Source organism: Daldinia decipiens (genome assembly GCF_022478715.1).
Source record: "Daldinia decipiens strain CBS 113046 unplaced genomic scaffold F4813scaffold_16, whole genome shotgun sequence".
Classification (NCBI taxonomy): Eukaryota; Fungi; Ascomycota; class Sordariomycetes; order Xylariales; family Hypoxylaceae; genus Daldinia; species Daldinia decipiens.
Window position 1 is genome coordinate 754,967 of NW_026054559.1, and position 27,724 is coordinate 782,690.

General features: G+C 47.6%; 8 protein-coding genes across 8 annotated transcripts; 5 read left to right on the forward strand and 3 right to left on the reverse strand.

The window, feature by feature from the left end:
* Positions 1-1,248: 1,248 nt before the first annotated feature.
* Positions 1,249-3,804, forward strand: F4813DRAFT_359699 (something about silencing, SAS, complex subunit 4-domain-containing protein). Its single transcript, XM_049243355.1, has 3 exons — positions 1,249-1,423; positions 1,478-2,279; positions 2,414-3,804. The coding sequence occupies exons 2-3, from the start codon at positions 1,520-1,522 to the stop codon at positions 3,460-3,462; spliced, it is 1,809 nt and encodes a 602-aa protein (XP_049099772.1). The 5' UTR covers positions 1,249-1,423; positions 1,478-1,519; the 3' UTR covers positions 3,463-3,804.
* A 376-nt stretch (positions 3,805-4,180) lies between these two features.
* On the forward strand, positions 4,181-9,818 carry F4813DRAFT_359702 (uncharacterized protein). Its single transcript, XM_049243356.1, has one exon. The coding sequence runs from the start codon at positions 4,648-4,650 to the stop codon at positions 9,430-9,432; it is 4,785 nt and encodes a 1,594-aa protein (XP_049099773.1). The 5' UTR covers positions 4,181-4,647; the 3' UTR covers positions 9,433-9,818.
* Positions 9,819-11,200: 1,382 nt separating this feature from the next.
* F4813DRAFT_389550 (uncharacterized protein) lies at positions 11,201-11,815 on the reverse strand (the record flags this gene model as incomplete). Its single annotated transcript, XM_049246851.1, has 1 exon — positions 11,201-11,815. One exon carries the CDS (start codon positions 11,813-11,815, stop codon positions 11,201-11,203), a length of 615 nt encoding a protein of 204 aa, XP_049099774.1.
* Positions 11,816-13,583: 1,768 nt separating this feature from the next.
* Positions 13,584-14,654, forward strand: F4813DRAFT_74988 (uncharacterized protein). Its single transcript, XM_049248857.1, has one exon. It carries the CDS (start codon positions 13,727-13,729, stop codon positions 14,393-14,395), a length of 669 nt encoding a protein of 222 aa, XP_049099775.1. The 5' UTR covers positions 13,584-13,726; the 3' UTR covers positions 14,396-14,654.
* Positions 14,443-14,899, reverse strand: F4813DRAFT_75009 (uncharacterized protein). Its single transcript, XM_049248859.1, has 2 exons — positions 14,602-14,899; positions 14,443-14,527 (listed from the first exon to the last, which is right to left on the reverse strand). The coding sequence occupies exons 1-2, from the start codon at positions 14,799-14,801 to the stop codon at positions 14,491-14,493; spliced, it is 237 nt and encodes a 78-aa protein (XP_049099776.1). The 5' UTR covers positions 14,802-14,899; the 3' UTR covers positions 14,443-14,490.
* A 15-nt stretch (positions 14,900-14,914) lies between these two features.
* On the reverse strand, positions 14,915-16,159 carry F4813DRAFT_380862 (tRNA guanylyltransferase; the record flags this gene model as incomplete). The annotated part of the gene is made up of 8 exons (XM_049245609.1): positions 14,915-15,130; positions 15,184-15,288; positions 15,336-15,427; positions 15,480-15,652; positions 15,706-15,750; positions 15,803-15,934; positions 15,998-16,087; positions 16,146-16,159. The coding sequence occupies 8 exons, from the start codon at positions 16,157-16,159 to the stop codon at positions 14,915-14,917; spliced, it is 867 nt and encodes a 288-aa protein (XP_049099777.1).
* A 260-nt stretch (positions 16,160-16,419) lies between these two features.
* F4813DRAFT_75004 (WD40 repeat-like protein) lies at positions 16,420-18,190 on the forward strand. The gene is made up of 2 exons (XM_049248858.1): positions 16,420-16,991; positions 17,054-18,190. The coding sequence occupies exons 1-2, from the start codon at positions 16,633-16,635 to the stop codon at positions 18,111-18,113; spliced, it is 1,419 nt and encodes a 472-aa protein (XP_049099778.1). The 5' UTR covers positions 16,420-16,632; the 3' UTR covers positions 18,114-18,190.
* A 577-nt stretch (positions 18,191-18,767) lies between these two features.
* F4813DRAFT_359712 (DNA-directed RNA polymerase II subunit RPB1) lies at positions 18,768-25,450 on the forward strand. The gene is made up of 3 exons (XM_049243357.1): positions 18,768-19,755; positions 19,814-24,622; positions 24,675-25,450. The coding sequence occupies exons 1-3, from the start codon at positions 19,399-19,401 to the stop codon at positions 24,729-24,731; spliced, it is 5,223 nt and encodes a 1,740-aa protein (XP_049099779.1). The 5' UTR covers positions 18,768-19,398; the 3' UTR covers positions 24,732-25,450.
* The last annotated feature ends 2,274 nt before the right edge of the window (positions 25,451-27,724 follow it).

A 27,724-nucleotide genomic window follows, 5' to 3' on the forward strand; every position in this document is an offset into this window, starting at 1 on the left:
CGGCGAGCTGCGGGGCTAACGAGTGAGATGAAGATAGAGACGGGGGTAGGGATGGAGATGGATTACTTGCGGGTGACATTATTGGCGTAACAGTATGAGCCATCCTGGCCATCTTGCCACTTACACTAGATGGTCACAGTAGAAAGGTCACCATTAAAAATGAAGGCGAGGAAGCTTAAAGTTACTATATCGCTGTGATGCCATGTGTGGCTACTGATAGGATTGATACGTAGGTAGGTAGGTAGTAGAATAGTTAAATTGACGATATTCGGAAAACCTCTAGGTAATGCGTGTAATTGTAGGTGTGATTGTAGGTGTAATTGTAGGTGCAATTGTAGGTGCATAGGGAATTTTGATATGTACAAATGCCTGATATCATCAGTGGTTTTGTTCAGAATGACGTAATTCCCTACCTAAGATACCAATATGCCGGTCGGTTAAACGGCATACTAAGGTGCGATATGCGCGTGGCAGACTTAACATCCGTTTCGTGTAACACGCCAGCAAGACGGAAGATGTACTGCGTGCTCATAAATAGGAGTATACTCAACTGTACATAATGTGATAGCAGACATGTTACCAAGATCAGGCGGGCTTCGGAAAGATAAAACCTGCAGGTGAACTACCATGGGTTAGGTACCTAAGTACGCTTCCCGCTTCCCGGCATATCTCGCTTCGATAGCCCTATGGTGCAACATCAGTAAGCCTAAATCTGTTGTGGTGGTATTGTGTGTGGCAAGATTTATTATCTCATTAGGATCGATCTGCTTTGTATACTATTTAGACATTGGGATAGTTGTTTGCTGACTTTATATTTAGAGGTCGAAGTTTTAAAGCAATTGTTAACTACAAATGAAGATTAACTAGGTTGTTTGGTTTTAAGAGTTAAATAATACATGCACATCTAAGATATAAATTAGGTAGGTACTGAAGTTACAATTGCATAACATATTGCTGAATACAGACATTTCATGCAGTTACTTCCTACCTAGGCATGCTTTAAATTAGAACATCGAAAGAGGTAATCAAGTAGGTTACATATGTATTTACAGCGTGTGCTTGGGGACTGGCATACAGTTTAACAGAACAGTGTTTAGATGACTCATCTAATGTTCAATACCTAAGTACATGTACCTACCTACCTGTACCTGTATTGAAGGTTTAAGCTACCTAGGTAGGTATGTACCTACCTGTATATGAATAAGGAGGCGGCCTCCAAGTTCTGGGGGAGTGCCATAGCGAACGCCTAAACCATAAAGGAGCTGCTTAGATGCGCACTGTACATACTATAGTTGGGTACCGTAGCAGAGTCCAGTGTTGCGCGCGTGCATCTGTAATAACTAAAAGACGGGAGTGATCAATTGATGACAACAAGGCGCCCAGAAGTTTGATTTTGGCCCCAAGAAATTATCTAATTGTTTTGGTACGTCAATGCGCATTTGGTAAATACCATATTAATCTTGTCCTGTGCCACCAGCGATCATTATGTCCATTATGTCCATTCACACACCTCGAATCAATGGCTACCTCTTCGCGACGACCTGATGCGCTCCAGCGCCCCCAGCAGCAGCAGCACCAGCAGCAGCACTACCAGCGACGCGCCCATCCCCATCCCCATTCCCATCCCCATCCCAATCCCCATCAACAGCACACAACTAACCACACAATTAATCCTAACATTAAAAACATCAACCCAGCTACTGCAAGTCTTGACGCTAATAGCGTGGCTGCTAAACATGCTCATGTCATCGCGACACATATCAAAACGCGAAACTCGCAAAATATCCTTCAACAAACCAGTCCTTCACGAATGAAGCGCCCTCTAGATCCTATCGCCAATAACTACGACCCTCCTAAGACCAAAAGAGCCCGAATTACTGTCGAGATTCTAGCGAGACCCACGAGACCCATTCCTTCTACCAATCCTCCTAGATCCATCACAGCGAACACGGTGAAGCCACAATCTCAACCTCAATTTCAACCCGAAACTCGCACGAACGAGCCTCCGGTCGCATCAACGCAAATTCTCCCTGCTCAACGGGAAACTACCAAGACGGCGACAGCAGTAGAACCTGGTTTAAAAAGACATAAAGAAAAGGCCATCAATGGAATTAAACATGAACTTGATAGATTACAACCAAGTGCAACCGATACCAATTCGGCAACAGAACGGCCCGGTCGCAAGTTGCGGTCACAGGAGGCGACTCGCTTCAAGAGCGAGTTGTCAGCATATTTCCCCGATTACGATGAAGTAATCGGCAATGATCCTAAAGAACAACGTAGGTGCAACTATTACAATTCCCATTTTCCAATTGAGAATTATATATTATTATTATTATTATTATCATTATATATATATATATATATAATTTTGTTAAGATGCATTCGTTCAATTGCTAATACCAGAAATTAGACGTTCTTAACCTCGATACCCCAATTGTCCTCGTCGATACCGATCCCCTCTTTGGTACTCATCAGTCACAACCCCCTGTACCCCCTCCAGGCGCAGCGACAGACACCAACGAGCGACCCCACACTATATATAATACAGTGCGAACTTACGGTGATCATTTGTTCGCTAACCTGTACGACTCTCAACGCATTGATTTCGCCTTTCTTGAAGCACGATATAATGGCAAAGATGTTGAAGACCCCCTACCAGATGCTTATTTTGGACCAGCGCATAAAAAAGCCGAGAGGTTAGAAAAATCGATCAGAAATACAGAAAAAGGTCGAGCGCAACATGAGAAGGACCAAATCATCCGGCTGCTCAACGAGCTCCAAGGCCATGACTGGCTAAGAACAATGGGTGTCAGTGGTGTCACTGAAAGCCGCAAGAAGACATTTGAGCCTGCCCGAGATCACTTCATTAAGGGTTGTCAAGCCATCTTGGAGAAATTCCGCGTATGGAGTCAAGAAGAGAAAAAGAGGAAGCTTATGAAGGAGCGGGCGTTAGCGGAAGAGGCGGAAGAAAACGAAGAAAAAGAAACCGAGGAGGAGGATAACGTTGACGAGCAACCAAGCCTGGAAGGGACTTCAGATGAGGATGAAGAAATGGGCGACGTCGAAACAGACCACGATATCCGGGAAGATATTAGCGACGGGGATCCCCCAGACTACAGCGATGCCGACGCATCTGCCCGGCAACTTCTTGACGAGGCGTTAGCACGGGCTAAGTACACTGCATCGAGCTCTAAGAGATCTCGTGGTGAACCACCACCACCAAAGTCTCCAGAGCCATATGTGGCAAAGGAGTTTACGTCGTTCTTTGTCAAGAAGCATCAGCGTGAAGCAGCTCTCAATAAGGGCCGGCGAAGAGGAAGGACTATTGTAGCTTGGGGCCATCCTATTCCAGATATGGTCGAGGGCGACTTTGAATTACCCGAAGAATATCGTGACATTGAGACTTTGAAAGCCCACGAGAGACAAAAGAGGCGGGAAAGGCGTCAGCGTCAGCATTAATTTATTGAATCCATGTTAGGGCTTTCATGTTTGTCTTCGGGATATAAGGCAACACTTAGTATATACGTTTATTGCTGGACTATCGGGACACTAAAGTTCCTATTCATTCAAATGCAACCGAATGTGGTTTTGGATTCACATGCTGCTCCCCACGAGAACCTTTGTTCGTACTATATAACGATGCGTTTGGGCATTTAATGTGATAGCCTAGTAGTATAACTCCCACCAAAGCTCATCGCGGTATATGGCATGATGCTGATGAGAGTGAACCTGTGGTACTTATCTGCTAGTTAGGTACATGTAAAACACAATGTCAGATAGATTAGTAGTGTCAAGAACAATATGAGACATGCAGTAACTCGAGGGTCTTAGCTGTCCGGGTGTGATATGTAACTGTATATCTACCTAGGTACGTATGTACAATCCAATGCACTTAAAGTTTGGTATGTACCTATCTGATGTCAAGAGGGGCAGAGTTTGAATGTTGCGTACCGCCATCTCGGGACCTCGCTTTTTTTTTTATAGTTAATACTAAGGTACATATATTAGGTACCTTAGGTACCTAGGTACACATATATAGCAGGCGGTACTTAGGTACCTACGTGAACGTATGCGGCGATTGCCTTGGGTAGGGATGCACGGACCTTACATGTACTTATCGATTCCTTAGGATGTAGGTTAGGCCATTCTTACCTTTGAAGCTTTGTAACATGGTAGCTACCTTATGTACATACGTACATGTAGTGTAGGTACATGTAGTAGATCAGGTCGTAGGTTCGAGGCGGGAGCTTTTTGAAACTGCGCGTTGATATCAACCGACCTTTTTTTTTATTAAACAAACTACATTTTTCTTTGCCTCTATGCCTCTAGGCCTGCGCATCAAACCTGATTATCCGGAACTCATTGTTCAGCACAATAGCTAATAGTATTCACTCGTACTCTGCGCGTATCATAGCCACGATCCTTCAGCGCGCTTTACAATCGCGTATGAGGCTAACCTAAAACACCGGCATTTATTCAGAATTCTACTATCTTCGACCTTCGATATACTTTGGGGTATCTGGAAAACTACCCCCGCAGGTTTACCTCTTTCTAGTGTCATCCGTTTCCAATATCTCCTGGAAAGACGAATGCTACCGATGAGTACGATCATTACGTAGCACAGCGGCTTCGCAGACGCTCAACATGCCTGGCATAGTAGAGCCAGAACCTCTCGAGGCCGGTGATACTCCTCCCGTCGAGCTCCCTGTTGACGATACACCTCCTCGCCCTTACGTCGTTTTCACCCAGAATGTCGATCTCGAAATCGATTTTGCCCAAAAGCGCGTCCACGGGCGATCCGACATTTTAATCGTTCCTTTCCTCGATGTTTCCGAAGTCTATATCGACGCCCGTCAGTGTGATATCGATGTGACTCAGATCACCGTTAGCAACTGTGAGGTAGAGGCCTCCTACAACGATCCTTGCGAATCAATACGAACACCCGAGCACTACCGATGGTCAGCACCTCAGTGGCCGATTAAGAAGCGCCGCATGCAGCCGTTGCTACACCACAAACGTAAGGAAGTGCCAGCGCTGGACCATGACCTAAAGTGGTGTACCCCTCTCGATGGATCCATTAAGGTCAAGCTCCCAAGTGTAGATGAAGTGCTACAGAAGAATAAAGATTCCCAGAAATCCGACCAGCAAGATATACTCCTGCACTCTGACGGCACCATAGGCGGCTACAGGATTCGCATTCCCTTCAAGCTGAAAAATGTCTGCGATGGTCTCCAATTCGTTGGTGTTGATGAGGCGGATATCCGATACCCTCACGTCTATACCCGCCACTCTGTCGAGCCTGGTACGGCATCTTCTATCTTTCCGTGTGTCGATGACCCGGGCTCGCGAAATTCTTGGAAGATTTCTATCACTTGTCCTCGGACGCTCGGCGATGCGTTCCGCAAGCCGCCTACGACGCAACAACCGAAGGGAGTTGGTCCTACTAATAGAAGCCACAAGAGGAAACACGGCGAGGATGAGCCTAGAACGGTGGATATCAACCTTACAGAGGAAGACAAAATGCTAGATATGACCGTCGTCTGCTCAGGGTATTTGACTGGCGAGGTGGTCCACAAGGACGACGAAACCAAGAAGACTATGACTTTTGAGATTGATCGTAACAAGGCAGCAAAACATATTGGCTTTGCCGTTGGACCTTTTGAGCACGTGGACCTGTGGTCGGAATTCCGCAGTGAGGAGGATGACACCAAGCTTGGTGCCAACGCTGTCAAGGTCCACGGGTATTGCCTTCCAGGCCGTGCGGAAGAGGTTAGAAACACGTGTTCTACTCTCGTCACAGCGGTGGATTACTTCGTACTTACTTTCGGCCGGTATCCATTTGAGAGTTACAAGGTCTGCTTTGTTGATGACATGGTTGAGGAAACTATACCCCTGTGTGCCTTTTCGCTATGCAGCACCAGGCTACTCTACCCTGCGGATATTATTGATACTGAAGTGGAAACTACAAGGACACTGGTGTACTCGCTAGCAAGCCAGTGGTTTGGCGTCAACATTGTTCCTAACACAAAAGGAGACATCTGGCTCGTCGTTGGGATAGCATGGTTCTTAACTGACCATTTTATGAAGATGTTGTGCGGTAACAATGAATACAGGTTTCGGATGAAGTCGATGTCGGACCGGCTTGTCGAAGTTGACATAAAACGCCCGTCTCTGCAAGACATCGGTGAACACCTTTACTTGGGCAATTTCGAGGTGGATTTCATGAATCTTAAGGCACCCCTAGTACTGTTCATACTAGATCGCCGTCTTTCCAAATCGTCTAGCTCTACAGGAATCTCCAAAATCATCTCTCGAATGGTCAGCAAAGCCAACACGTCAGGCCAGGCCCTCGACGAAATTTTAGAGTCCAGTGCATTCCGCAGAGCTTGCGAGAAGGCCGGAAACACGAGGCTAGAGAGCTTCTGGAATCAATGGGTTCTCATGTCTGGATGTCCGAGATTCGAGGTCTTCCAACGTTTTAACAAGAAAAGATTGTGCGTTGAGATGACAATTCGACAAACTCAGGATATAGCTTTTCTCAAGGCCAGGCCGCTCGACAAGAATGACTTCTGGAGGGATGTCATGGAGGAGAACCATGCCGTTTACGCAGCCGAGTTGCAACAGTCTTTTACTGGACCTATGACCATCCGAATCCACGAAGCGGATGGCACACCTTACGAGCACATAGTTGAAATTCGAGAAGATACTGCCAAATCTGTGAAGTTCGAGATACCCTACAACACAAAATACAAGAGACTCAAGAGGAACCGTCGACAGCGCGAAAGAGCGTTAGCCAGCAGTACAAAGGGGAACGAGGATGGGCATAGGGATCTATATTATTTAGGAGATGTTATGCAGCACCAGGATGACATGGAAGAATGGGATTTCCGTGATTGGGACGAAGAAACCGAAGCAAAGATGGACCAAGAATCGTACGAATGGATTCGAATGGATGCCGACTTTGAATGGATCTGCGAGATGCAAACAAATCTCCCTGCTTACATGTACGCATCGCAACTGCAACAAGATAGAGATGTTGTTGCACAGCAAGATTCCATGCTATTCCTTCACAGGAGCTTCTCCAAGACAGGACCCCACCCTCTTGTCTCAACCATACTCGCTCGGACTGTATTGGATCCTCGATATTACTACGGGATACGCGTCATGGCGGCCGATGAGCTTCCTCGCCATGCGGTGAACGAGCCTGTGAATTGGATAGGGCTTCGGCATTTGATGAAAATCTTCCAGCATTTCTTTTGTCAGCCGGGAACATATACCCCCTTGCCGAATGACTTTTCAAATAAGCGCCAATATCTAATTCAACGTACTATCCCGGAGGCTGTATCCCGCATCCGTGGCGAAGACGGCAGGTGTCCTAAAGATGCGCGCATGTTCATCCTCGAGCAACTTCAAGCCAATGACAATTCGACCAATATCTATTCCGATCAGCCATATATCTGCAGGTTAATCAAAGCCTTAGCTATTTGTCAAATTCCAGACGAGAAGAAAACTAAACAACAAAAGTCCATGTCATTCGCCTTCGAGGACGCCGATGGTGACGAGGTAATGGCCGATCCTATCGATTCAGAACCAGAGGAATTCCGTAGGCTGGCAATGGACGAGATCGAGCGGTATCGTAGGATGGATGAGTATTCTCCTTCGTACCAGAACTGCTTCACCACGGCCGCACTCGATGCTCTCTGCCGTTTAATGAAAGCAGATGTTATCAAAAAGGACCCCGTCGTATTTGTTCAATACCTACAGGACCAGACTTATGACCTTGTCCGTGTCAAGGCCTGCGAATCACTTGTCGAACTAGGAATGCTGGAAAGCCCTAAATTCCTGCAGTTTTACCTGAATTTGACCAGTACCGATCCTTCGCCATTCGTTCGAGACCGACTATTTAAAGCCCTCTGTCGTGGCTTTGCTAGTATCGCCATAGGGGAAAACGAGCGGCCAGAGGAGCGAGCGCCAAATCAGCCAGCGGGAGATGACCTTATCGTTGAGCGTGACGATGAAACCATGGAGGCCAGAAAAAAGGCCAAGGCTCGCAAGGAAGATCTCTCGGTAGCGCTTGCAGCCTTGAAGAAAGAGACTACGGACGATGAGAACTTACACGAAGCTATTTGGAATGCGATAAACTCGCCTATCTTGACTGTATCAGAGCGAGTTAATCTTCTCGAGCTATGCTCGATACTAGTCGAAGATGATCCATCGCTAACTTTGTCTTTCGATTATCCTACCTACTGGACCGTCGAGCGTGGTGAGAAGAGCAGATCTAGATGCTTGGTGACATTCAAGCGGCATTTCAGGAGGAAATCACGCAAGGTATACGCTACACAACCGTTGCCACCTAAACCAGAACCTAAGCGAACCATCACTCTAAACCTCAACCGAAACGTCAGCTCAGGCTCGAAAGCTGCAACGCCTTCGACCGCCCAAGCTCCTCCGCTACCTGCACCAACTGTTCCCACTCCAAACCCTTTGGAAGCTGTTCCTGCACCCAAGCCTCCTGCACCCAAGCCTACTGCACTTCCTTCTTTAAAGCCCTCGCTTACGTCGAAGGAAAGAGAGCCTGTCCCTCCTGTGAAGCAGCCCGCTACCCAGGAATCGAAAGAAAAAAACAAACAAAAACAGGCGAAGCAGTCTGCTGCCATAGCTACATCCCAGAAAGCCGTTTCAAGTTCTTCTCAAGAAAAGCCCAAAATAGGCGATTCTAACGAAGACAGCATTTCCGTTCAGGCCCCTGTACGACCCACGGTTGAACTTCCGCAACCCGAGCCAAGACCAGCGCCTTCGAAGGTCAATGTAAGCGGTCATTTAGCCCCCCCGAAGCATTCGAAGCCCCTCAAACGGGCGAGCACCGAAGGCGATGGCCCTCGGCCGACTAAAATGGTCAAACTTGATACATCTAGGATTCCCAGGACGGAATTGGAGAAACTTGGAAAACGACGGAAGCCCAAGATGCTGGTCACGGTGAAATTCAAGGCCTGGGAAAGATTACGCAGACGCAAAGACAACGTACCCCAAGCCGGTTCAATCCGAGCTATGCTTAAGCATCGTAGACCAGAGGATAAACTAAGCGGCTTCAACCCACGTCAAGGCGCTCGTCCGGCCTCGCCTACGGCGAGGGCTTCGGATTTTGCTCCTATGAAATCATCTTCGGCAGCACAATCCTCCTCTCAGAACCCCCCTGCTAGACCCAATCTTCCATTGAAAGCACCGTCACATTCCTCTCAGTCAAGCGGAAACAACGGAAAGCCACGAAAACCTCTTCCAGAAATGCGCAAGCCGCTCCCATCAGCAGCGCCAACTAATCCCGCGCCGCCGAAGCAACCTCAACCATCCTCGTCCCCTCCAGCACCAAAAGGCCCTCCCAAGCTGAAGATCAAGCTGAAGCCGCCTACATCGGGGTCATCAGGGACGTAATACAGTAATGAATATATCGTCTCAAATATATTCACTTTTTTTTTTCGCATGGCATTGGCGTTGGGAACAAGAGGATATGACTCTGGCCAAAATGGGTTGCCTTTTTTTTGTTTTGTTTTTTTCTCGTACGTGTACATTTCACTAGGAAACGATGATTAGGTGGTCAGTGGTCAGTGAATGGACGGAGGGGCGGATGGATTTAACACCTCAAGACTTGCAATGAGTAGGCTACCGTTGCTATCTGCTGGTCCCGGAATCGAGTCATGGCAGAGGAGGAAGGAAGGAAAGCAATGGACCAAGTGTGTGTGTATATTACTAGTCAAGCCTAATAGGAGGCGTTGATTACGAAGTCTTTCTCAATGCAGAGTGCAATGCTTCATTACCTGTAGAGGTGTAGCAAATTGTAACCGTGATTCGTCTATGTGATATATTACAGGCCTAGCCCTGGTTTCGTAGATGGACAGTATTCCCTGGTATTTTTGATATATCATTTTCAGTTGTAGTGTTGACATTAGCGAATATGCCTTCGGCCCTGATGAATTTCTACTAGGTGCTTTCTAGACATCCATCTATTATATGAGGTAGCTTTTGTATTCCACACGCTGGGAATGCTAACAAGATAGCCAATGATCTTCAATCTCTGATACAATATGTACAATCGTACCTAAGTTTTCAGAGATATATATCCTTCCCTTCCTCTCCTTCATCTGAGTCCTCTCTGCAGCACTACGGTAGCAGGTGTCAGCACGTTTCTGAAGTACACGGCAACGAGAGCTCAGGCAAGGTGTATAGGAGAGAACTAAACCTCAGCTTTTGAGTAGCTCAAGGTTTGGGGCGAATGAGAATTAACTTACTCCTTCGTCTTTCTTGCTGAAAGTCTCTTCTTGAATCGCATCCACAAACCCACATAAACAAACAAGCAGATGCCTGCCCATCTACCCTTTCACCCACCCCCTTCTCACGCGCAACAAGCAAGACACCCAGCACCCCTTAAACTCACTGCCCCGGCTATCATTTCCTAGTCTCCACCTCTCCCGTAGGAAGTCCATCTTTGTCACATTAAATCGGCCTGCTATGCAATATGCAGCTACCTATCGGGCAGCGCTTGACTGACTAGCAGGGACGAAGTCGCTCCTGGAACACAGAAGAGCCGTGGGCTATCTCGTGATGCGAAATGCTAGGGTTCTGTGCGTGCGAGCTTGTGACTAGATGGAACTTGTTCCGAGAGGGGCTTCGCTGTACTTTGGTAGATGGGGAGATGGGTGGGATGGGTGGTGCTTGGTTTGCTGTGGGGGAGAAGAGAGGGGAGTGGAGAGTAGATAGATAAGGCGCTGTAGCTGTGGTGAGCTGGATATGTTGGATTTGGCGTTGAGCGATGGTGAAAATGCTGGGCTGGCGATACTTGCAAAAAGGACTGCAAGAGTATTTGTGTGTATCTTATATATATTGGAAGTCTTCACTGTGGAATGAATGTTAGCAATGCATTTTTTAAAACATGGTCCTAGGTGTGGGATTGCCTCAGAACAGAGGTTGCCCACGTTTCGTAACTCGGGAACCATAATATAGAAAGAAATAGGAGATAAGGTAGACTTACTATTTCGCTGTCTTTCTAGCATGGCTAGCATGTCAAATCAAGTGTGTCCTTAGTTATTGCCCCCATTCCCATATGATCTAGTTCCTTAATCCTTAAAGGTAAGAAGCAGCAGCCAGATATGCCACGCCCACGCCAGCAACGCAAAAATTAACGGATAATCGCAATGGCAGGGTCCTAACGCCGTCTCGACCCCGTCCCCGCCGTTGATCCCGCAATACCTATCCGCTCTTCTCTACTCCGCGTCATCATACGCGGTGCTTGTGGCGGGGCCACGGTAGTTGGCTCCGTGCTTCCCTGTCTGCTAGTTGCTGACCGAGCCGTCCCCGTCGTCCTTCCTGTCTGCCCTGTGCTCCCGCTCGTGCCCGTGATCCGCTGCATTCGTGTCGAAGGGGCTGGTGCGGTTGGAGTGGTGTGTTGGCCCCGTGTTGCTCGCATTTGCTGAAGGTATGCAGCGCGTGCCTGGCCAGGTGACTGCTCGCGCCTGCTGAATTGTTCGCGGGCGGCGCGGCGGGGCGCCATTACGAAGGGATCGCTTGTATCAGCTTCGTCTGCGTCCACGTCCACGTCCACGTCTTGCATGTCTTCGTCGTCTTCGATTCGTGGTGGCGACGGGGTTGCGGACGAAGAAGAAGTGTCCATTGCGGTAGGTTGAGGTTGTAACGGGTGAGAGGTCGCGCGTGAGCTTGTCTGGTTTTGCGATTGGGCTTGCATGGCTGCGAAGCGGCGGTCTTCGTACGCGGCGACATCTTCGGCGGTGAGGGTAAGCGTTGTTGGTGGGCGACGGAGCATTTTGTCTAGTTTTTTTTTGTTGCTTTCTTTTTTGGCGAGGATCTCAGTTGCTATATGGTCGGCTTTGGCCTTTTGTATTGCTCGTAGTGTTGCGCTGATGAGAGGGATGTCGCTTGAGAGAGGATAGCGATACCAATGAAAGAAGGTAGATATTTGATGCTTTAATGAGTGATACGAAGTAATTGATTTAGAGATATTGATCCAATTGCTAGTAAAGATAGCTTAGCAATGTAGATACAGGATAGACCGCGAGCGCTGAATATTGCAATGTGTTTGGTTGTTGTTATTGTTGAGGTTAAAAGTAAACATAAATTTAATTTCTATGGCGACAACCTTAAAGTTCACTACTGGCAGTTGCGGGGTCCGAGTTTGGCGGTGATGTTGTACGTACCTAGGTACCTTTTAGTGGGACATCCCGCGCCTATGCGCTTATCTTTCAGCCCTAGTAGTGGATCAGGTACAATGCCTACATGTAAATGGAATGCGTCAAGTTTTGGGGTTCTTTTGTACCTAAACGAAGTATGATGTAGCTGCCCGGGCAACATGAACTTGCATTGTACATGTATGTTAGGTACCTGATACCTTATAGAACCCATCCTAATAAGGTACTGTATCGTATAAGTCATTTGTACAGCTTCTTGCAGCCCGGATCTCTCTAACCTTAGGTACATTATTGTTAAATAAATTACTTTTATATGATAGTTAGTTGATAGCTAATATCTACCCAAGTAGGTATGTTTCTAACAAGCTTTACATTTTCTGTTGATTCATTTAATCTGGTGTTAATTTTTAAAACATCTACTTTAGAAGCAGGACAATAAGAAATTATTTCCTTGGAAAAACTTCATCTAATATTTCGATTTTATGAAAGTTTATCTGATTAAGTTCACGATCTAATTCTAAAAGATCTCCCCTGGAGCAGAATGCTAACGATATAGGAGGGTGCCTCTAATATAAAGGGCCTTAATATGTTGCATGATCTCTGGTTTGCATGTGCCTTTTTCGGTAAGATCGTCGTCGAAGAATGACAAGGCAGATTGCGCATTCCGGAGATGTAAATCCCGTCCTTCGGGTCGGATGCTTTGCCTCGCTAGTCCGGGGAGAGGAAAATACCTAGCCGCAGCTCACGGAAGGATCCAGTGGTAGTATCACGTTCATAGTCGTATTTGATAATGGTTAACCCAAGGATATGGTTGCCGGGATTCGTCATAATCCAGGGATCGATCCATCTGGATGGAGGATTCTATGAAGTGCTCAAGTTTAGGATGGCCTCTTCATTATACGAAGACAAACACTGCCGTTTTAACTATAAGACGGGATAATGTATACATAATCAATTTAAACATGTTGATATCATCATAAGCAAATACAATTTATAATGTTTGTAAGGGCAAACTTCCATTCCTCTTTTAATATAAGTATTTTGACTCTTCGTATATGAGACTATGAGAAGCTAGACCAATACCAATTTTAGTCAGCTACTATAGGAGGCCGGGTTTGAAACTTTGGGTAAATATCTAACTTAAAGTATAAGGTATTATAGGAAACTTACTAGGTTAATTACCTTACCTAAGTTATATCGTATCTTTACGATTTAAATTATTCAAAATTGTTTTATGTTCAACCAAATGACCTGAAAGTAGCACTAAGATAACTAATCAACTAACTAACTAACCCTAGTTACAACAGTTAGGTTAAATGCAATTAAGCGATATAGATAACTCAATTAAGCCCACTAAAATTTTCCTGCCATTCAACTTTGCGCCAAATGCAACTTTCGGTGCAACTCTCATAAACCATCAATACAAAAACACAACATGCATCCTTAAGATAGATTTTGAGAAGGGCATATATACACACCAAGCCCATAGCATACCCGTCCGACCGATAGCCAATTCTACCATCCTCATAATGGACGCGCACGCCCTCCTGACCGCCCAAGGGTGGCGGGGCAAAGGACACACGCTGCATCCAACGAGCGACAGCACGGGATTGACGCACCACTTGCTGATGAAGCGCAACGACGACGGTAGCGGACTCGGAAGCAAGAAAGGTGATCACAAGGCTGAGGCATGGTGGCTTAATGCATTCGACCAGGCCCTCAAGGGCATCGACACTAAGACCGGCACCATGAAGCAGACCCTTAAAGGCGGCGCGCTCGAAAAGATCACCTCTCGCAGCGCAGCTAGTAAATACATAGGCACACGGGGCCTGTACTCTTCATTCGTGCGCGGCGGAGTCATAGAAGGGACCGTAGGCCAGAGCCTGGTGACGGGGCTCCCGACGCCTCCAGATAGCGGCGTTGGCACGCCAGAGGCTTCTTCCTGTGTAGACGGGAAAGAGACGAAAGAAGAGAGGGGGGCTAGAAGACAAGCCAAAAAGCTACGGAAAGCAGAGAAGCAAGCGAGGAAAGAGGTCAAAGAACGGGCTGCGAGGAAGGTCGAGAAGAAAAAGGCGAAGAAGGTGGAGAGGGAACGGATAAAGGCTGGCGAGACGAAGGAAGAGCGTCGCGCAAGGAGACAGGCGAGGAGGAAGCGAAAAGAGGAGAAGAGACGGCTTAAAGTAGCGTCTGGGGGATGAGTAGAGGATTTCGAGGGAAGAAAGCAATTTACTCATTGAAGTTCTCATACCCGGAGCTTCTCTCCTCGGGTTCACGATGGTCGGGATGCGATATACTAGCTCTGCGGCACACTCTGTGGTGCATTCGTGGATCTACGCCGAAGGGTTCATTAAGTTAGCGTCCTTTTCGGACAAGGTTAATCACCAGAGATGGACAGCCGGCTTACTGTTGTAGCTCATGCTCCTCGTGAGCAGGTTGCTGTTGCTGTCTCCGTTGCGCGTCGCCGCAATATTCCCATAGCGCAGCATTTACAGCCGCGATAACGACGAAGAGGAAAATTACAACTAGGACTACCCCGAGGATATCCTTGACCTCCCAAGCATATACTACGGCCTCTTGTCTAGGTACTCGTAGATTACTTCTCATTGTGCTTTAAATTGTGTTTGAATTGATATATCTCTAAAGCGCATGCACGTGTACCCAACTTGATCTAAGCAAGGGGCGGAAAGGGGGTTCCAAGTTGGTTCGAATATAATTTATTATGTTTCCTTGGGGATCTTGCCTGGTTTATTTGACAGTATCCAAGGCCGTCTCTCCCAGAAGTCATCCTTTATAATGTCGACATGATCGACCAGCACTTTCGCCTTCGCCCGTCGCTTTTTGTCCTTGTCTTCCTGAGTTTTGGACTGTCGTACGGCTTCTGCCAGCTCATCGGCAGTCTTAGCTACGTCGTTTCCAGGCTCGACGAGTTCGTACTGTATACGTTAACACGGCGACCAGACTATACAGAGTAGTGAATATAACTGACATCTCGATATATTACGCTCCCTTTCTTGAACATATCCGGCTCGTTGTTATAGTTGATTTTGAACCTCGAGAAAAGAAGCTCATGCTTATCAGCTGCGAGAGTACCCTGCATGCTGGTTAGGCTAGCTTAGTCGTGGGAGTAAGACGACTCACAGATAATAGCTGCTCGGCAGCCTTAGCGTCCATCCCAGGGGGTAGCTGGACGAGCGACCAGAACGTGGTGTTATACAAATTGTTGATGTGGCCTATTGTTTCATCAGCATCTGTGATCTGGCTGGTTGTAGAGAGAACCCTCACAGTCTACTTGGCGCCAGCTCATATAGTCTCGTAGGTTCTGTACGCTAGGGTAGCAAACAGCTCTGCCATCAAAGCTAGGAAGCGGTGGCGATAATGGCGTATCTGGAAAGTAAGTTGACCATAGGTGGATATAGTATGCAGTAAACGTCGAGACTATCGTCGAACCGATTTTGCTACACATTTTGAGTAAGATGTACTCAAACGTTGTGGCTCCCGAGTGACTTACCTCGCCCTCCTTTCAAATAGAGTACATGTCTTATGGAAGACAAAGCTGATAAAACTTAGTATCGGCCATTTATCTTTTTATAGGCGAGAGGTAATACCTGAACTCATCGCTAACGCCATAGGCAACAGTGATGTCGTGGATTTCGGTTACGACGGCTTTGGCAGCAGCGTTCATCAAGTCAAGAGCTCTACGGTCATTGGGTTTCTCGAAATTATACTTGGCACACAATCTATCTCGGAAATACACATCAGAATAGGATCGAGACAAGGATGTTTATATTTGGGAGCATTACTTTGTGAATCCTCTACCGTCTATTCTGACCACAATCCAAGTGTTCGGCAGTAGGTTGTCGATTTGCTCAAATTGTTTGACATACTCAAATCTGAGGTTAGGATTAGATTATATAAGATCTACATATTTGCCTAAAGGGAATGACTTGCCTCGAGTTGGCCATTTTGCTGGCTTTATCATAGAAAATATACTATAAATAGATGCATGTAGAGTAAATGCTTGATATTCAGATGCTAATGGATGGAAGATTGTATATAAAAGTACTTTGATACTTGTAACTAACTAGGTACATAGGTAGATTATGTATTACTGCTGAGTCATCGACGCCCACTGCCGGGATTGTCGCAGAGTGGGGAACCAGTGGGGACATTTAAGAAGTACCTGTCAAGATCCCTGCAAGCTATCTGCACGAGCTGCAAGGCTACGAAGGTACCTGCCTCTGCCACATGCTTGATGGAAGCTGAATTTGAAAAATATCGGATCAATTACAACTACAACTACAACTGCAACTTTAACTTGTAATACCTGCCTTTCGACAATTGTTTAACAGTTGTATATGCATGTCTCGACACCCAACCAGCACGTTGCAAACGAATTAGTATCCTTTCCCGAGCCGCAAGACATGAACGCGCCGATATGAATCTGCTGCTTTCCGACGACTACCTGCTCCAGGACTATCCCGAGAATATCACAAATACGATCCGGTCCGGCCATACGACATGTCTCCGCTTCAATCGCAGAGGCGACTACTTGGCCTCAGGTCGCGTCGATGGCACAGTAGTAGTTTGGGACCTCGAAACGATGGGCGTGGCGCGGAAGTTAAGAGGTCATAGAGCGGCAATAACTTCACTTAGCTGGTCCAGGTGTGGTCGGTATTTGCTATCCGCTTGTCAAGGCTGGAGGGCCGTTTTATGGGATCTTCAAGACGGCACGAGGTATCGAGAAGTGCGCTTTCGTGCACCCATTTACACGGCAGATTTGCATCCTTGGAATCAGTAAGAATTGCTCGTATTAACGATCTAATGACTAGAAGTGCTGACCACAGCGCCCATTATAGTAACCTATTCGTTGCGTCCGTATTCGACGAGGCCCCATCTATTGTTGACATGAGTGGCCCGAGCGATGTCAAACATACCCTTCCCTCTGCGCCGAAACGATCCAATGCCGATGTCGATGCAGCGACGAAGGAGAAACATGCTAAAGAAGACGCAAAACAGATGACAACTGTCACCGTGTGGACAGCTACAGGTGATCATGTCCTAGCAGGTACAAATAAAGGTCGCCTCAACATAATAGACGCGACCAGCCACGAAATCATATGGTCAGAAAAGATATGCAGTTCGGTAGTGACTACGTTACGGCTGACAGGGTCTGGCCGTGAATTATTGGTCAATTCACAGGATCGTATCATCAGAACCTTCCATGTGCCAAATCTATCAGCAGAGGATCTCGACCCCGATACGATACAGATGCCATTGGAACACAAGTTTCAGGATGTTGTCAACAGACTTTCTTGGAACCATGTCACATTCAGCGCCACCGGAGAGTACGTGGCAGCCTCTACATATAACAATCACGAATTATATATATGGGAACGAAATCATGGTAGTTTGGTACGAATGCTGGAGGGGCCTAAGGAGGAGCAAGGGGTTATTGAGTGGCACCCGCACCGAGCTGTACTAGCCGCCTGCGGACTCGAAACCGGCCGCATCTATATCTGGTCGGTGACTACGCCACAGCGCTGGTCAGCACTGGCACCGGACTTTGTCGAGGTCGAGGAGAATGTAGAGTATATAGAGAGGGAGGACGAGTTCGATATCCACCCGCAGGAGGAGATTAACAAGCGCAGGCTGGACAGGGAAGACGAGGACATCGACGTATTAACAACGGATCTAAGCAAAGGGTATCACGAGGACATCGACGGCGCAGAGTTCCGGATGCCTGTACTATTTAATCTTGGGGAGAGCGACAGCGAGGAAGAGTTCGTTGCAGTGTCGACGGGTACGGTTCGGCGAAGAAGCTTGGGCGAAGGCCACGAGGGTGAAGCGCCCGACGAAGAAAAGGTAGCTGGAGGCAAGAAAACAGCCGCGAAGGGTACAAGAGGTAGGAAGAAGTAAGATAGATAATAGTACCTTCTAACTGGGTTAGGTTAGTGGCCTCCTAATGAAACGAATCCCTTAACATTAACAAATTGCCCAGTAAAAACAATTATTTAAACACTAGACTGTTACATCGTATGTTTGTAGAACCAGTCGTTTGATGATATGTATTTACAGGTATGTCGGTGGGTTAGTGAATCGATGCCGCGCGGTGGATTGATTGATTACCTGATACCTGTTGCCCGTTGCCCGTTTAGGTCCCGTTTGCTGGGCAAGTACTTCCCTAACATACCTGCGTAGGTAAGTACCTAGGTACCTATACTGATCCTTTGTGGAATGCAAATAATAGGTAGGTACTCTCTGGCTGTTGTTTGACTCATCGGGCAGCTGCAATTTTTTTCGCCAAGGTCATACGACTAAACCTTAAATTGAATTCTTGAATACATACATGTACCTCTTTGTACCGACATGCATTGATCGACCTTAATATTTTAGAGTTTGGGTTGTCTGTGACTTTGAAGCTACACCAAACCTCCGGCGTTAATTTCAATACATTCAAGCGTTGTGTGGGGGAACCCTAGGTACATACTTGTTTCTCATCGTAGGTATCTTTTAGGGGACTTTTAGGGGACTTTTAGGTAGGTATGTACCTAAGGTACCTTGCCGATTGAGGTCTTGATCAGCCGCATGGAGAAATTTGCTTCCGAAGACCCATTGTTCCATATTTGGCTTAGCGTAGAATCGTGGCGGCTTCTGCCTCACTATTCCTTGGTCCTCTCAACTCCTTCCAAGAAAGGCTTCTCACAACCATAACAACAATCTTACGATTGACGAAACATCACGACGCGCTCCGGATACCGAATCAGTCCCCTCCCTGCGACTATCCGAAACTAACTATCGCGTCTGCATAGCGATTTTTCGATTTTCGCGATTCTTTTTCGACCTGCGCGCGCGCTGGAACGGTACTAATCGTGTTCCTCGGGCCTCTGGCCTGGTTGGAAACGGCCCTCCAGCGCCATTCTTTCTTGTATCAACTAGCACGTCTATTGTGCCTTTCGCCGCCGGTTGTAAATAATTCAGCTGCCTGGTCGGCATTATATCTCCTTCTACGAGTCACGATCCGACGGAATAATACAACTCACTACTTTTTTTTTCTTCTTTTTTTCCCACCATACTCTCATTTCGACCCAGGCCTTTGCACACCGCGCATTAACCGAAACCACTCTTTCTACGCGATCATCAAAATTTTCCATCAAATTATAAACTCAACTACTAATATTTATCAACCAACGAATCCATCAAGATGGCGAACCTTCATTTCGCGCACTCCGATGCGCCTCTCAAGGACATCAAAGAGATTCAATTCAGTCTTCTCTCCCCCGAAGAGATCAAGGGTGCGAGCGTTGCGGCAATCACTTACCCCGAGACTATGGACGAAACCCGGACGAAGCCTCGTATGAATGGTCTAAATGACCCCCGCCTTGGTTCGGTAGACCGCCAGTTCAAGTGTGCCACTTGTTTAGAGGCTATGGCCGAATGCAATGGCCATTTCGGTCACATTGAATTGGCAACAGCTGTCTACCACCCGGGTTACATCAAGAAAGTCAAGAAGATACTAGAGATCGTCTGCCCGTACTGTAGCAAGGTTCTGGACGACAGAGTCAGTATCTTCTTACTTCCTGGCTAACCTGAATCTTGTTGATGCTGACCCCACCTAGAGCAATCCAGAATTCCAGGCTGCCGTGAACATTCGAGACCCGAAAAAGCGTTTCCAGGCTATTTGGATCGTTTGCAAGGGTAAGAGAGTTTGTAGCAATGAGACTCCAAAGGACGAAGACAAGGAATATGAACCAGGTAGCAAACCAAAGACAGAGGGCCATGGTGGTTGCGGCAGCCTCCAGCCTGCGATTCGTCAAACAGCTCTCCAACTATGGTCCCACCAAAAAACGGTGAACGAAGATGGTGTCAAGGGCAACGAGAAGAAGGAGCTCAAAGCCACCGAGGTTCTCAACATCCTAAAGCGCATCACTGATGAGGATTGTCGGGATATGGGATTGAATACCGAGTATGCTCGACCCGAGAACATGCTTCTTACGGTGTTACCTGTCCCGCCACCTCCAGTCCGTCCTAGTATTTCTATGGATGGTACCGGTCAAGGCCTAAGAAACGAGGACGACTTGACCTACAAATTAGGTGATATTATCCGTGCCAACAGCAACGTCCGCCAAGCAATTCAGACGGCCGCACCTGCTCATATCCTTGAAGAATTCCAACAACTCCTCCAGTACCATGTTGCCACCATGATGGACAACGACATAGCCGGTCAGCCTCAGGCACTCCAGAAGAGCGGTCGTCCGGTCAAGTCTATTCGGGCACGCCTAAAGGGAAAAGAAGGCCGACTGCGTGGTAACTTGATGGGTAAACGTGTCGATTTTTCAGCTCGTACTGTCATCACTGGTGACGCAAATATCTCGCTCGATGAAGTTGGTGTCCCCAAGAGTATTGCACGAACGTTGACATACCCCGAGACTGTCACGCCGTACAATATTTCTCGCCTCCACAAGCTTGTCCAAAATGGACCCAACGAACACCCCGGCGCCAAGTATGTTGTCAGAACAGATGGATCCAGAATCGATCTGCGACATCACAAACGTGCTGGTCAAATCAATCTCGAGTATGGCTGGAAGGTCGAACGACATCTTCAGGATGGTGATTATATCATCTTCAATCGTCAGCCGTCCCTTCATAAGGAGTCTATGATGGGTCACAGAGTCAAAGTCATGCCTTATTCCACCTTCCGACTGAATCTATCTGTCACCTCACCTTATAACGCCGATTTCGATGGCGATGAGATGAATCTTCACGTGCCGCAGACTGAGGAAACGCGAGCTGAGATCCGCGAGCTTTGCATGGTGCCTCTGAACATTGTTTCACCCCAACGTAATGGGCCGTTGATGGGTATTGTCCAGGATACTCTGGCTGGTGTGTACAAGATGTGTCGTCGGGATGTATTCATGACGAAGGAGCAGGTCTACAATATCATGTTGTGGGTGCCCGATTGGGATGGCGTTATCCCCCAGCCTGCCATTCTCAGACCGAGACCTCGCTGGACAGGAAAACAGATCGTCAGCATGATCATCCCGAAGGAGATCAGTATCTATACCAAACCTCAAAGCGGCCCGTGGCTCCCATTAGTAGATGATGGGCTCCTTGTTCAGTCTGGACAGCTACTTTTCGGCCTGCTTACAAAGAAGAATGTCGGTGCCTCTAGCGGAGGTATCATTCATCTTTGTTACAACGAGCTCGGTCCTGAAGGCGCGATGGCTTTTCTTAATGGGTGCCAACGCGTTGTGAATTACTGGCTCTTGCACAATGGTCACAGCATTGGTATCGGTGATACGATTCCAGACAAGATAACAATTGATAAGATTCAGGTTCACATCGACGAACAGAAAGACGAGGTAGCCCGGTTGACTGCACAGGCAACAGCAAATGAGCTAGAAGCTCTCCCTGGTATGAATGTTCGAGAAACCTTTGAAAGCAAGGTTTCTAAGGCTCTCAACTCCGCCCGTGACAAGGCGGGTACCACCACTGAGAACAGTCTCAAGGACCTCAACAACGCTGTAGTTATGGCTCGTTCTGGTTCGAAGGGTTCGTCTATCAATATCTCTCAGATGACTGCTCTTGTCGGCCAGCAAATTGTCGAAGGCAAGCGTATTCCCTTTGGCTTTAAATATCGAACTTTGCCGCATTTCACCAAGGATGACTACTCCCCGGAAGCCCGTGGATTTGTCGAGAACTCGTATCTTCGTGGCTTAACTCCTTCGGAGTTCTTCTTTCACGCTATGGCTGGTCGTGAAGGTCTCATTGATACTGCCGTCAAGACGGCCGAAACTGGTTACATTCAGCGTCGTCTTGTCAAAGCCCTCGAGGATGTTTCCGCTCGATACGATGGTACAGTTCGCAATTCACTTGGCGACATTATTCAGTTCATCTATGGCGAGGATGGTCTCGATGCTATGCATATCGAGAAGCAGCCCATGGATCACTGGGTTATAAGAGATGCTGATTTCGAGGACCGGTACCGCATTGATGTGATGGAAGGTCTTCGCCCGCGTGTGCTCGATGCTCTGGAATATGGGCAAGACCTTGTTGGTGATGCACATGTTCAGGAACTTTTGGATATGGAGTGGGAAGCCATTTGCAAAGATCGCGAGTACCTTCGAGATCTGAAGAAGGATTCTGAGAAGCTCGAAGAAATGTTCCAACTTCCCTTGAACATAGGTCGTATTATTGAGTCGTCCAAGAAGCTCCTTAAAGTTGATGATGCAAGGCGAAGCAACCTCTCGCCTCAAGACGTCATTCCCGTGGTGAAAGATCTATTAGAGCGAATGGTTGTGGTTCGCGGCTCTGATGACGTGTCTAGAGAAGCTGACGACAACTCAACCAAGCTCTTCAAGGCCTTGCTCCGTTCACGATTGGCATACAAGCGTCTTGCGGTGCATCACCGCCTGGACAAGCTAGCTTTCCGCCATGTTATTGGCGAATTAGAAAACCGATGGTCTAGGGCAATGGTAAACCCTGGCGAGATGGTTGGTGTGTTAGCCGCGCAGTCAATTGGTGAGCCTGCAACACAGATGACTTTGAACACTTTCCATTTCACGGGTATCTCCTCGAAGAACGTCACTCTTGGTGTGCCTCGTCTAAAGGAAATTCTCAACGTTGCCAGCAACATCAAGACACCTTCGATGATGGTTTACTTGGACGGTAACACCTCCCAGGACCATGCAAAGAAGCTTCGAAGTGCGGTTGAGCACACTAATCTGCGCTCCGTCACGGCAATGACTGAGATCTATTACGACCCCGACATCGAGTCGACTCAAATCGAGCAAGATGAAGATTTTATCAGCTCGTATTTCTTGCTTCCCGACGACAGCCAGCCCCCCATTGACAGGCAATCTCGATGGCTGCTTCGTTTCGTCCTGGATCGACAGAAGATGCTCGATAAGGGTCTCACCGTGGAAGATGTTGCCATCCGCCTCAGAGAGGAATACCCTACTGATCTAGCCGTTATCTGCAGTGACAATAACGCGGATCAGCAGGTGATTCGTATCCGCCCAATGCCGGAAGATAAAGATGATCCCGAGAAGAGCATCGAAGACGATGTGATGCTTAAGCGGTTAGGTGAGCATCTTCTGGAGAACCTTACACTCCGTGGAATCAAGGGTATTGAGCGTGCTTTCCTGAACAAGGGAACGAGGATCGCCATTGACAAGAGCGGCGCTATGATTCAATCGAAGGATAGCCCTCTCTGTGAGGAATGGTACCTTGATACTACTGGTACGGCCCTACGTGATGTCCTGGCGGTTCCTGGCGTAGATGCTAAGCGTACTATTACGAACGACTTATGGCAGACTGTTGATGTCTTTGGTATCGAAGCGGCTCGGTCTGCGCTCCTTAACGAATTGAGACGAGTGCTGGCTTTTGATGGTTCATACGTCAATGAGCGACATCTTTCTCTCTTGGTCGATGTCATGACATATAGAGGTAGCATCGCCGCGGTTACTCGTCACGGTATCAACAGAGCCGACACTGGAGCCTTGATGAGATGTTCCTTTGAGGAGACCGTCGAAATTCTCTTAGAAGCTGCTGCAATGGGTGAAGTGGACGACTGCAAGGGTATCTCACAAAACGTCATGCTTGGACAGCTGGCTCCCATGGGGACAGGCCACCTCGATGTTTTCCTGGATCCCAAGATGCTTGAAACTGTCATCTCAGATAACTCCAGGATGGGTTTGATGCCTGGAATGGCTGTTAAGGGAGGTTCAGTCGAAGGAGCTGCGACCCCGTACGACACCGGTTCGCCGATGGCCGATTCTGGTTACGGAATATCCCTGGCTTCCCCATCCATGGGTATGGGCAATTTCTCGCCTATTGTTGGAGCCGGCTCCGACTCGCCTTCGGGCTTCGGAACGGAATATGGAGGGTTTGGAAGCGCTAGCCCATACGGAGGACGAAGCCCCGGTGCTACAAGTCCATTCTCTGGTGGTGCCTCTCCGTCTTCCCCTTTCAGCAGTTATGGTGCTGGTGGCTATTCTCCAAGCTCACCTAGCGGCAACTATTCGCCGGCATCACCGATGATTGGAGGCCAATACAACAGCTCACCACGCTTCAGTCCATCGTCTCCATCCTTTTCCCCCAGTTCGCCTCAGTTCAGAGGTGCAAGTCCGTCGAGCCCGAACTACAGTCCCACGTCGCCTGTCTACTCTCCTACGTCTCCTACATCGCCCAGGCATTATTCTCCATCGTCACCTAATATGAACTCGCCCACGTCACCGAGTTACTCCCCAACAAGTCCCGCCTACAGCCCCACGTCTCCTCATCATGTAGGCGCTACTTCACCCAGCTACTCTCCTGTGTCGCCGAACTACTCACCCACCTCCCCCACGGGTTATTCTCCGACGAGCCCGCTGCACAGAGCTCCAGGAGCGCAGCAATCCCCGACGAGTCCCAAGTACTCGCCTACGGTTAGTCCCTAGCCTATTACTACGGCCTTGACCCGTGCTAACATTAGTCTAGTCTCCTCAATACTCTCCTAGAACCCCCGGTGTCGGCGGCAGCACCAGCCCTAAATAGTATGTTCTAACGTTAACATTTAACTTCCCCAATCCTATATCGAGACTAGCTAACTTAATAGCTCTCCTACATCTCCCAAGGGTGACTAAATCACTTATGCATAATATACACCCACGGCGTCTTGCGTGTTTTTTTTACACATGTTGCATTTAAGGGGTTTTCGTTTACTTCTATTTCTCGCGCTCTGGTAGCTTCCTACTACTAAGAGCCCTAATGCATCACCATAGAGGAAAGGTAAATTCCCTTTTTGGCACGACCATGGCAATCACATCTTTACAAGATTAGAGAGTAAAATATGTTCTCGGACGACAAAAAGAAAGAAAAAAAAAAGTCTTTAGGCATAGCGGAGGAAAGGATGGCCTCTCCCCCTCCAGGGCTATGCTTGTACAACTAGCAAAGAAGGGAAAAGTGGCATCGTTTTGGCTGTTTGAGTTGTCTTTATTTGATTCAGTCTGTTACTATTTTTTCGCACCCGCAATCCCCCAGCGGCAGACGACGGGCGGCAGATTGGGCTTTCTTTTTTTTTAACCCCGCCACATATTAAGTTCGAGTCCACGTTAAGTAGTTTATAACGACCGTCTAGGGAGGCAAGAAGAAAATGACGGCGACGAGATGAGAAGAGCTACGAGGTGGCGGTTCTGGCTGGCAGGCTGATTAGGCAGTTAGAGCATCATACCCCATAGTGAATGCAAATGCCTCTATTAACTTAATAATCATCTAAGCTGGTTTAATTGATTATAAGTGGTTGATAAACTAGCTGGTGTACGAGTCAAGACAATCGAGGAGAGCGAAAAACAAAGAAAAGTTCGCTATCGCGAAACTGCGAATCGCTTCCATTGCTCTTCTATCCATCCACCTGCCTACCTAGGTAGGTACCTAAGGTAGCCATTCGAAAACGCACCAATTGCCTATTACTAATTGCGATTCCCTTGTAAATACGCAAGGTACTCAAGCGAAGGGCGCGGGCATACAAGATTTAGTGTCCAGGGTGAACAATACATACCTGGTAGGTACCTATGCAATGCAATGCATAGATCGACGCGATCCTATCTATCCATTCGTACATGCGTCTCTTGTGTCTGCTTGCCCCTATATCTAGGTACCTAATGCAAGCATGCACATGGTGTACTAACGAGGTCGTATTCCGAATTCCATCAGGTTGGCTCTGGTTCATAGGGGGCCATCTACATAGGTAGCCAGGTAAGAGTCGACGAGGGGGCCGGTTTCAAAGCACCTCGGGGTTCCGTGCGTGGGAATTACGGCACCTTGGTTTTGCATTGGAGATAGATGCTGGGCCGCATGGTATGGTATCTCGGCTGCTGCGACGGGGTCCTTGATTGTTTGAACTTGAAGTTTTGCCTCCTACATACGGCTCAGTCGGTGGTGCCATTGCGTCGAGTCCGACAGGTGAAGGGATTTAGTGAGAGTACCGGAGGATTATAGCAGAAGTAATAAGCAATACCACGTTGTGTCTGCGTGAGCCCGTGTTTCAAGTCTCGGTTGCTCTATTTGATAATTTCGCTGGTGACAGAAGGTGGCGGCCGGCGCGTAAATGAACAAGCAACGGACGAATTAATTGTACGGCGTCTAGGCCACATGTAGACCACGTGAGTATTGAAAATCCTCTGCCCCTGGAGTATATAAAAATGACCATGCATCAGACACATGGCACTTCCGTATTCTCTCAGGGATGAGTAAGATTCCAGTTGGGGTCCGGGGACGATGGGAACGATAGGAACGTTTTTCCCAACGTGACGAGACTAAAACGATCGCGTTGACGTAAAGCCGGGATCTGGGACCGTAGGGCTGAGAAGATGGTGGCTTGGGGTCCAGTCCCGCCAACCTGCCAACCCTCCATCCCGCCAACGGTAGTTTGCGGCGGGCTATGCACCGTGGCTTAGGGGCGAGGCACATTACACCACTTACACCACTTCTCATTTCTGCATCTTGCCCGGCTAGTTTCCACAGCCTGCGGTTGAGTGAGTGTTTAGTAACCTAAACTTTTGTATTAGTATAATTATAGAATTTGGTACTAACTCGACTAGGTGAGTATATCAGTGAATAATATTTCGAGTGGGAACGGCCTCGTGACCTAGGCAAGTGTTCCAATACGAAAAGGGTGCTTTTCTTAGCAGTAATGTTAGCTGTTGGCGGCTAGGTACACCAATCTAGTCTGACTTGTTTCTTCCTTCTCTCACACCTCAGGTCAGCAGTCGTCACTCGGGATTGCTTTCCCGTCGATGATAAACGATGCCATTCGACCGAGCAGTGCACCGTGTTCCGTGCGGCCGAAACCTGGGAAAAGCCGATCTGCCTGCATGACAGCGGCAGGACACGTGCCGAAGGATTGGACGTGCAGAAGATTTTCCGGGGTTCGGGTGTGTATATAATAAATTATAAATGATAAATTTGACTGCTGGGAACGATACGTCAGCTGGGATATATTCGTTGGTACCGGGAAGATGATCATGATAAAATGAGCTATTCCTTTCCCCAATCCTTCTTTCCCACGAGACACTGGATCCTCATGCGACTGTAAATGAAGCGCCATGTAAATTAGGTAGTTAGGTAGTATCATTAATTTATCCTAATCAATGATAGAGCCAGAGGCCAGAATAGTTATTGTCTTAGTATAAATCTGTTATAGGGTGCGTATCTGTTATTGTTAGCAATATTGCCTCTAATCCTCAAATCTGGTCGATTCGAAAAGTTGGAGAAGTATAGCAATTGCCAATAAGACTATTGTAATTACGAAGGAGTTCCCTTATGGCCGAACGTGAGTAATTGCTTTCGAAGAGTATTATTCTCTGACCAGACTTCAAGGTTTACGTTAGGTAGTAGTTGGTGGTGAAAACATAACCCACAGATGAAGTCGCGAAATTCAACTGTACCCAGAGTGTATACAACGCTGATTATGCGAGTTCCAATAATCAACTAGATGAGCTCAAGAGGCTGGGAAGTTTCCAGGCTTGGCGCATTTCCACTTGGACAGT

Coding starts and splice junctions, on each gene's coding strand:
- F4813DRAFT_75004 (XM_049248858.1), top strand. CDS start 16,633: ATGAATCTGCTGCTTTCCGACGACTACCTGCTCCAGGACTATCCCGAG. Junction 16,992..17,053: donor GATTTGCATCCTTGGAATCA/GTAAGAATTGCT, acceptor CGCCCATTATAG/TAACCTATTCGTTGCGTCCG.
- F4813DRAFT_359702 (XM_049243356.1), top strand. CDS start 4,648: ATGCCTGGCATAGTAGAGCCAGAACCTCTCGAGGCCGGTGATACTCCT.
- F4813DRAFT_75009 (XM_049248859.1), bottom strand. CDS start 14,801: ATGAGAAGTAATCTACGAGTACCTAGACAAGAGGCCGTAGTATATGCT. Junction 14,528..14,601: donor GAGGAGCATGAGCTACAACA/GTAAGCCGGCTG, acceptor CCTTCGGCGTAG/ATCCACGAATGCACCACAGA.
- F4813DRAFT_74988 (XM_049248857.1), top strand. CDS start 13,727: ATGGACGCGCACGCCCTCCTGACCGCCCAAGGGTGGCGGGGCAAAGGA.
- F4813DRAFT_359712 (XM_049243357.1), top strand. CDS start 19,399: ATGGCGAACCTTCATTTCGCGCACTCCGATGCGCCTCTCAAGGACATC. Junction 19,756..19,813: donor GCAAGGTTCTGGACGACAGA/GTCAGTATCTTC, acceptor GACCCCACCTAG/AGCAATCCAGAATTCCAGGC. Junction 24,623..24,674: donor GTCCCAAGTACTCGCCTACG/GTTAGTCCCTAG, acceptor ACATTAGTCTAG/TCTCCTCAATACTCTCCTAG.
- F4813DRAFT_359699 (XM_049243355.1), top strand. CDS start 1,520: ATGGCTACCTCTTCGCGACGACCTGATGCGCTCCAGCGCCCCCAGCAG. Junction 2,280..2,413: donor CAATGATCCTAAAGAACAAC/GTAGGTGCAACT, acceptor ACCAGAAATTAG/ACGTTCTTAACCTCGATACC.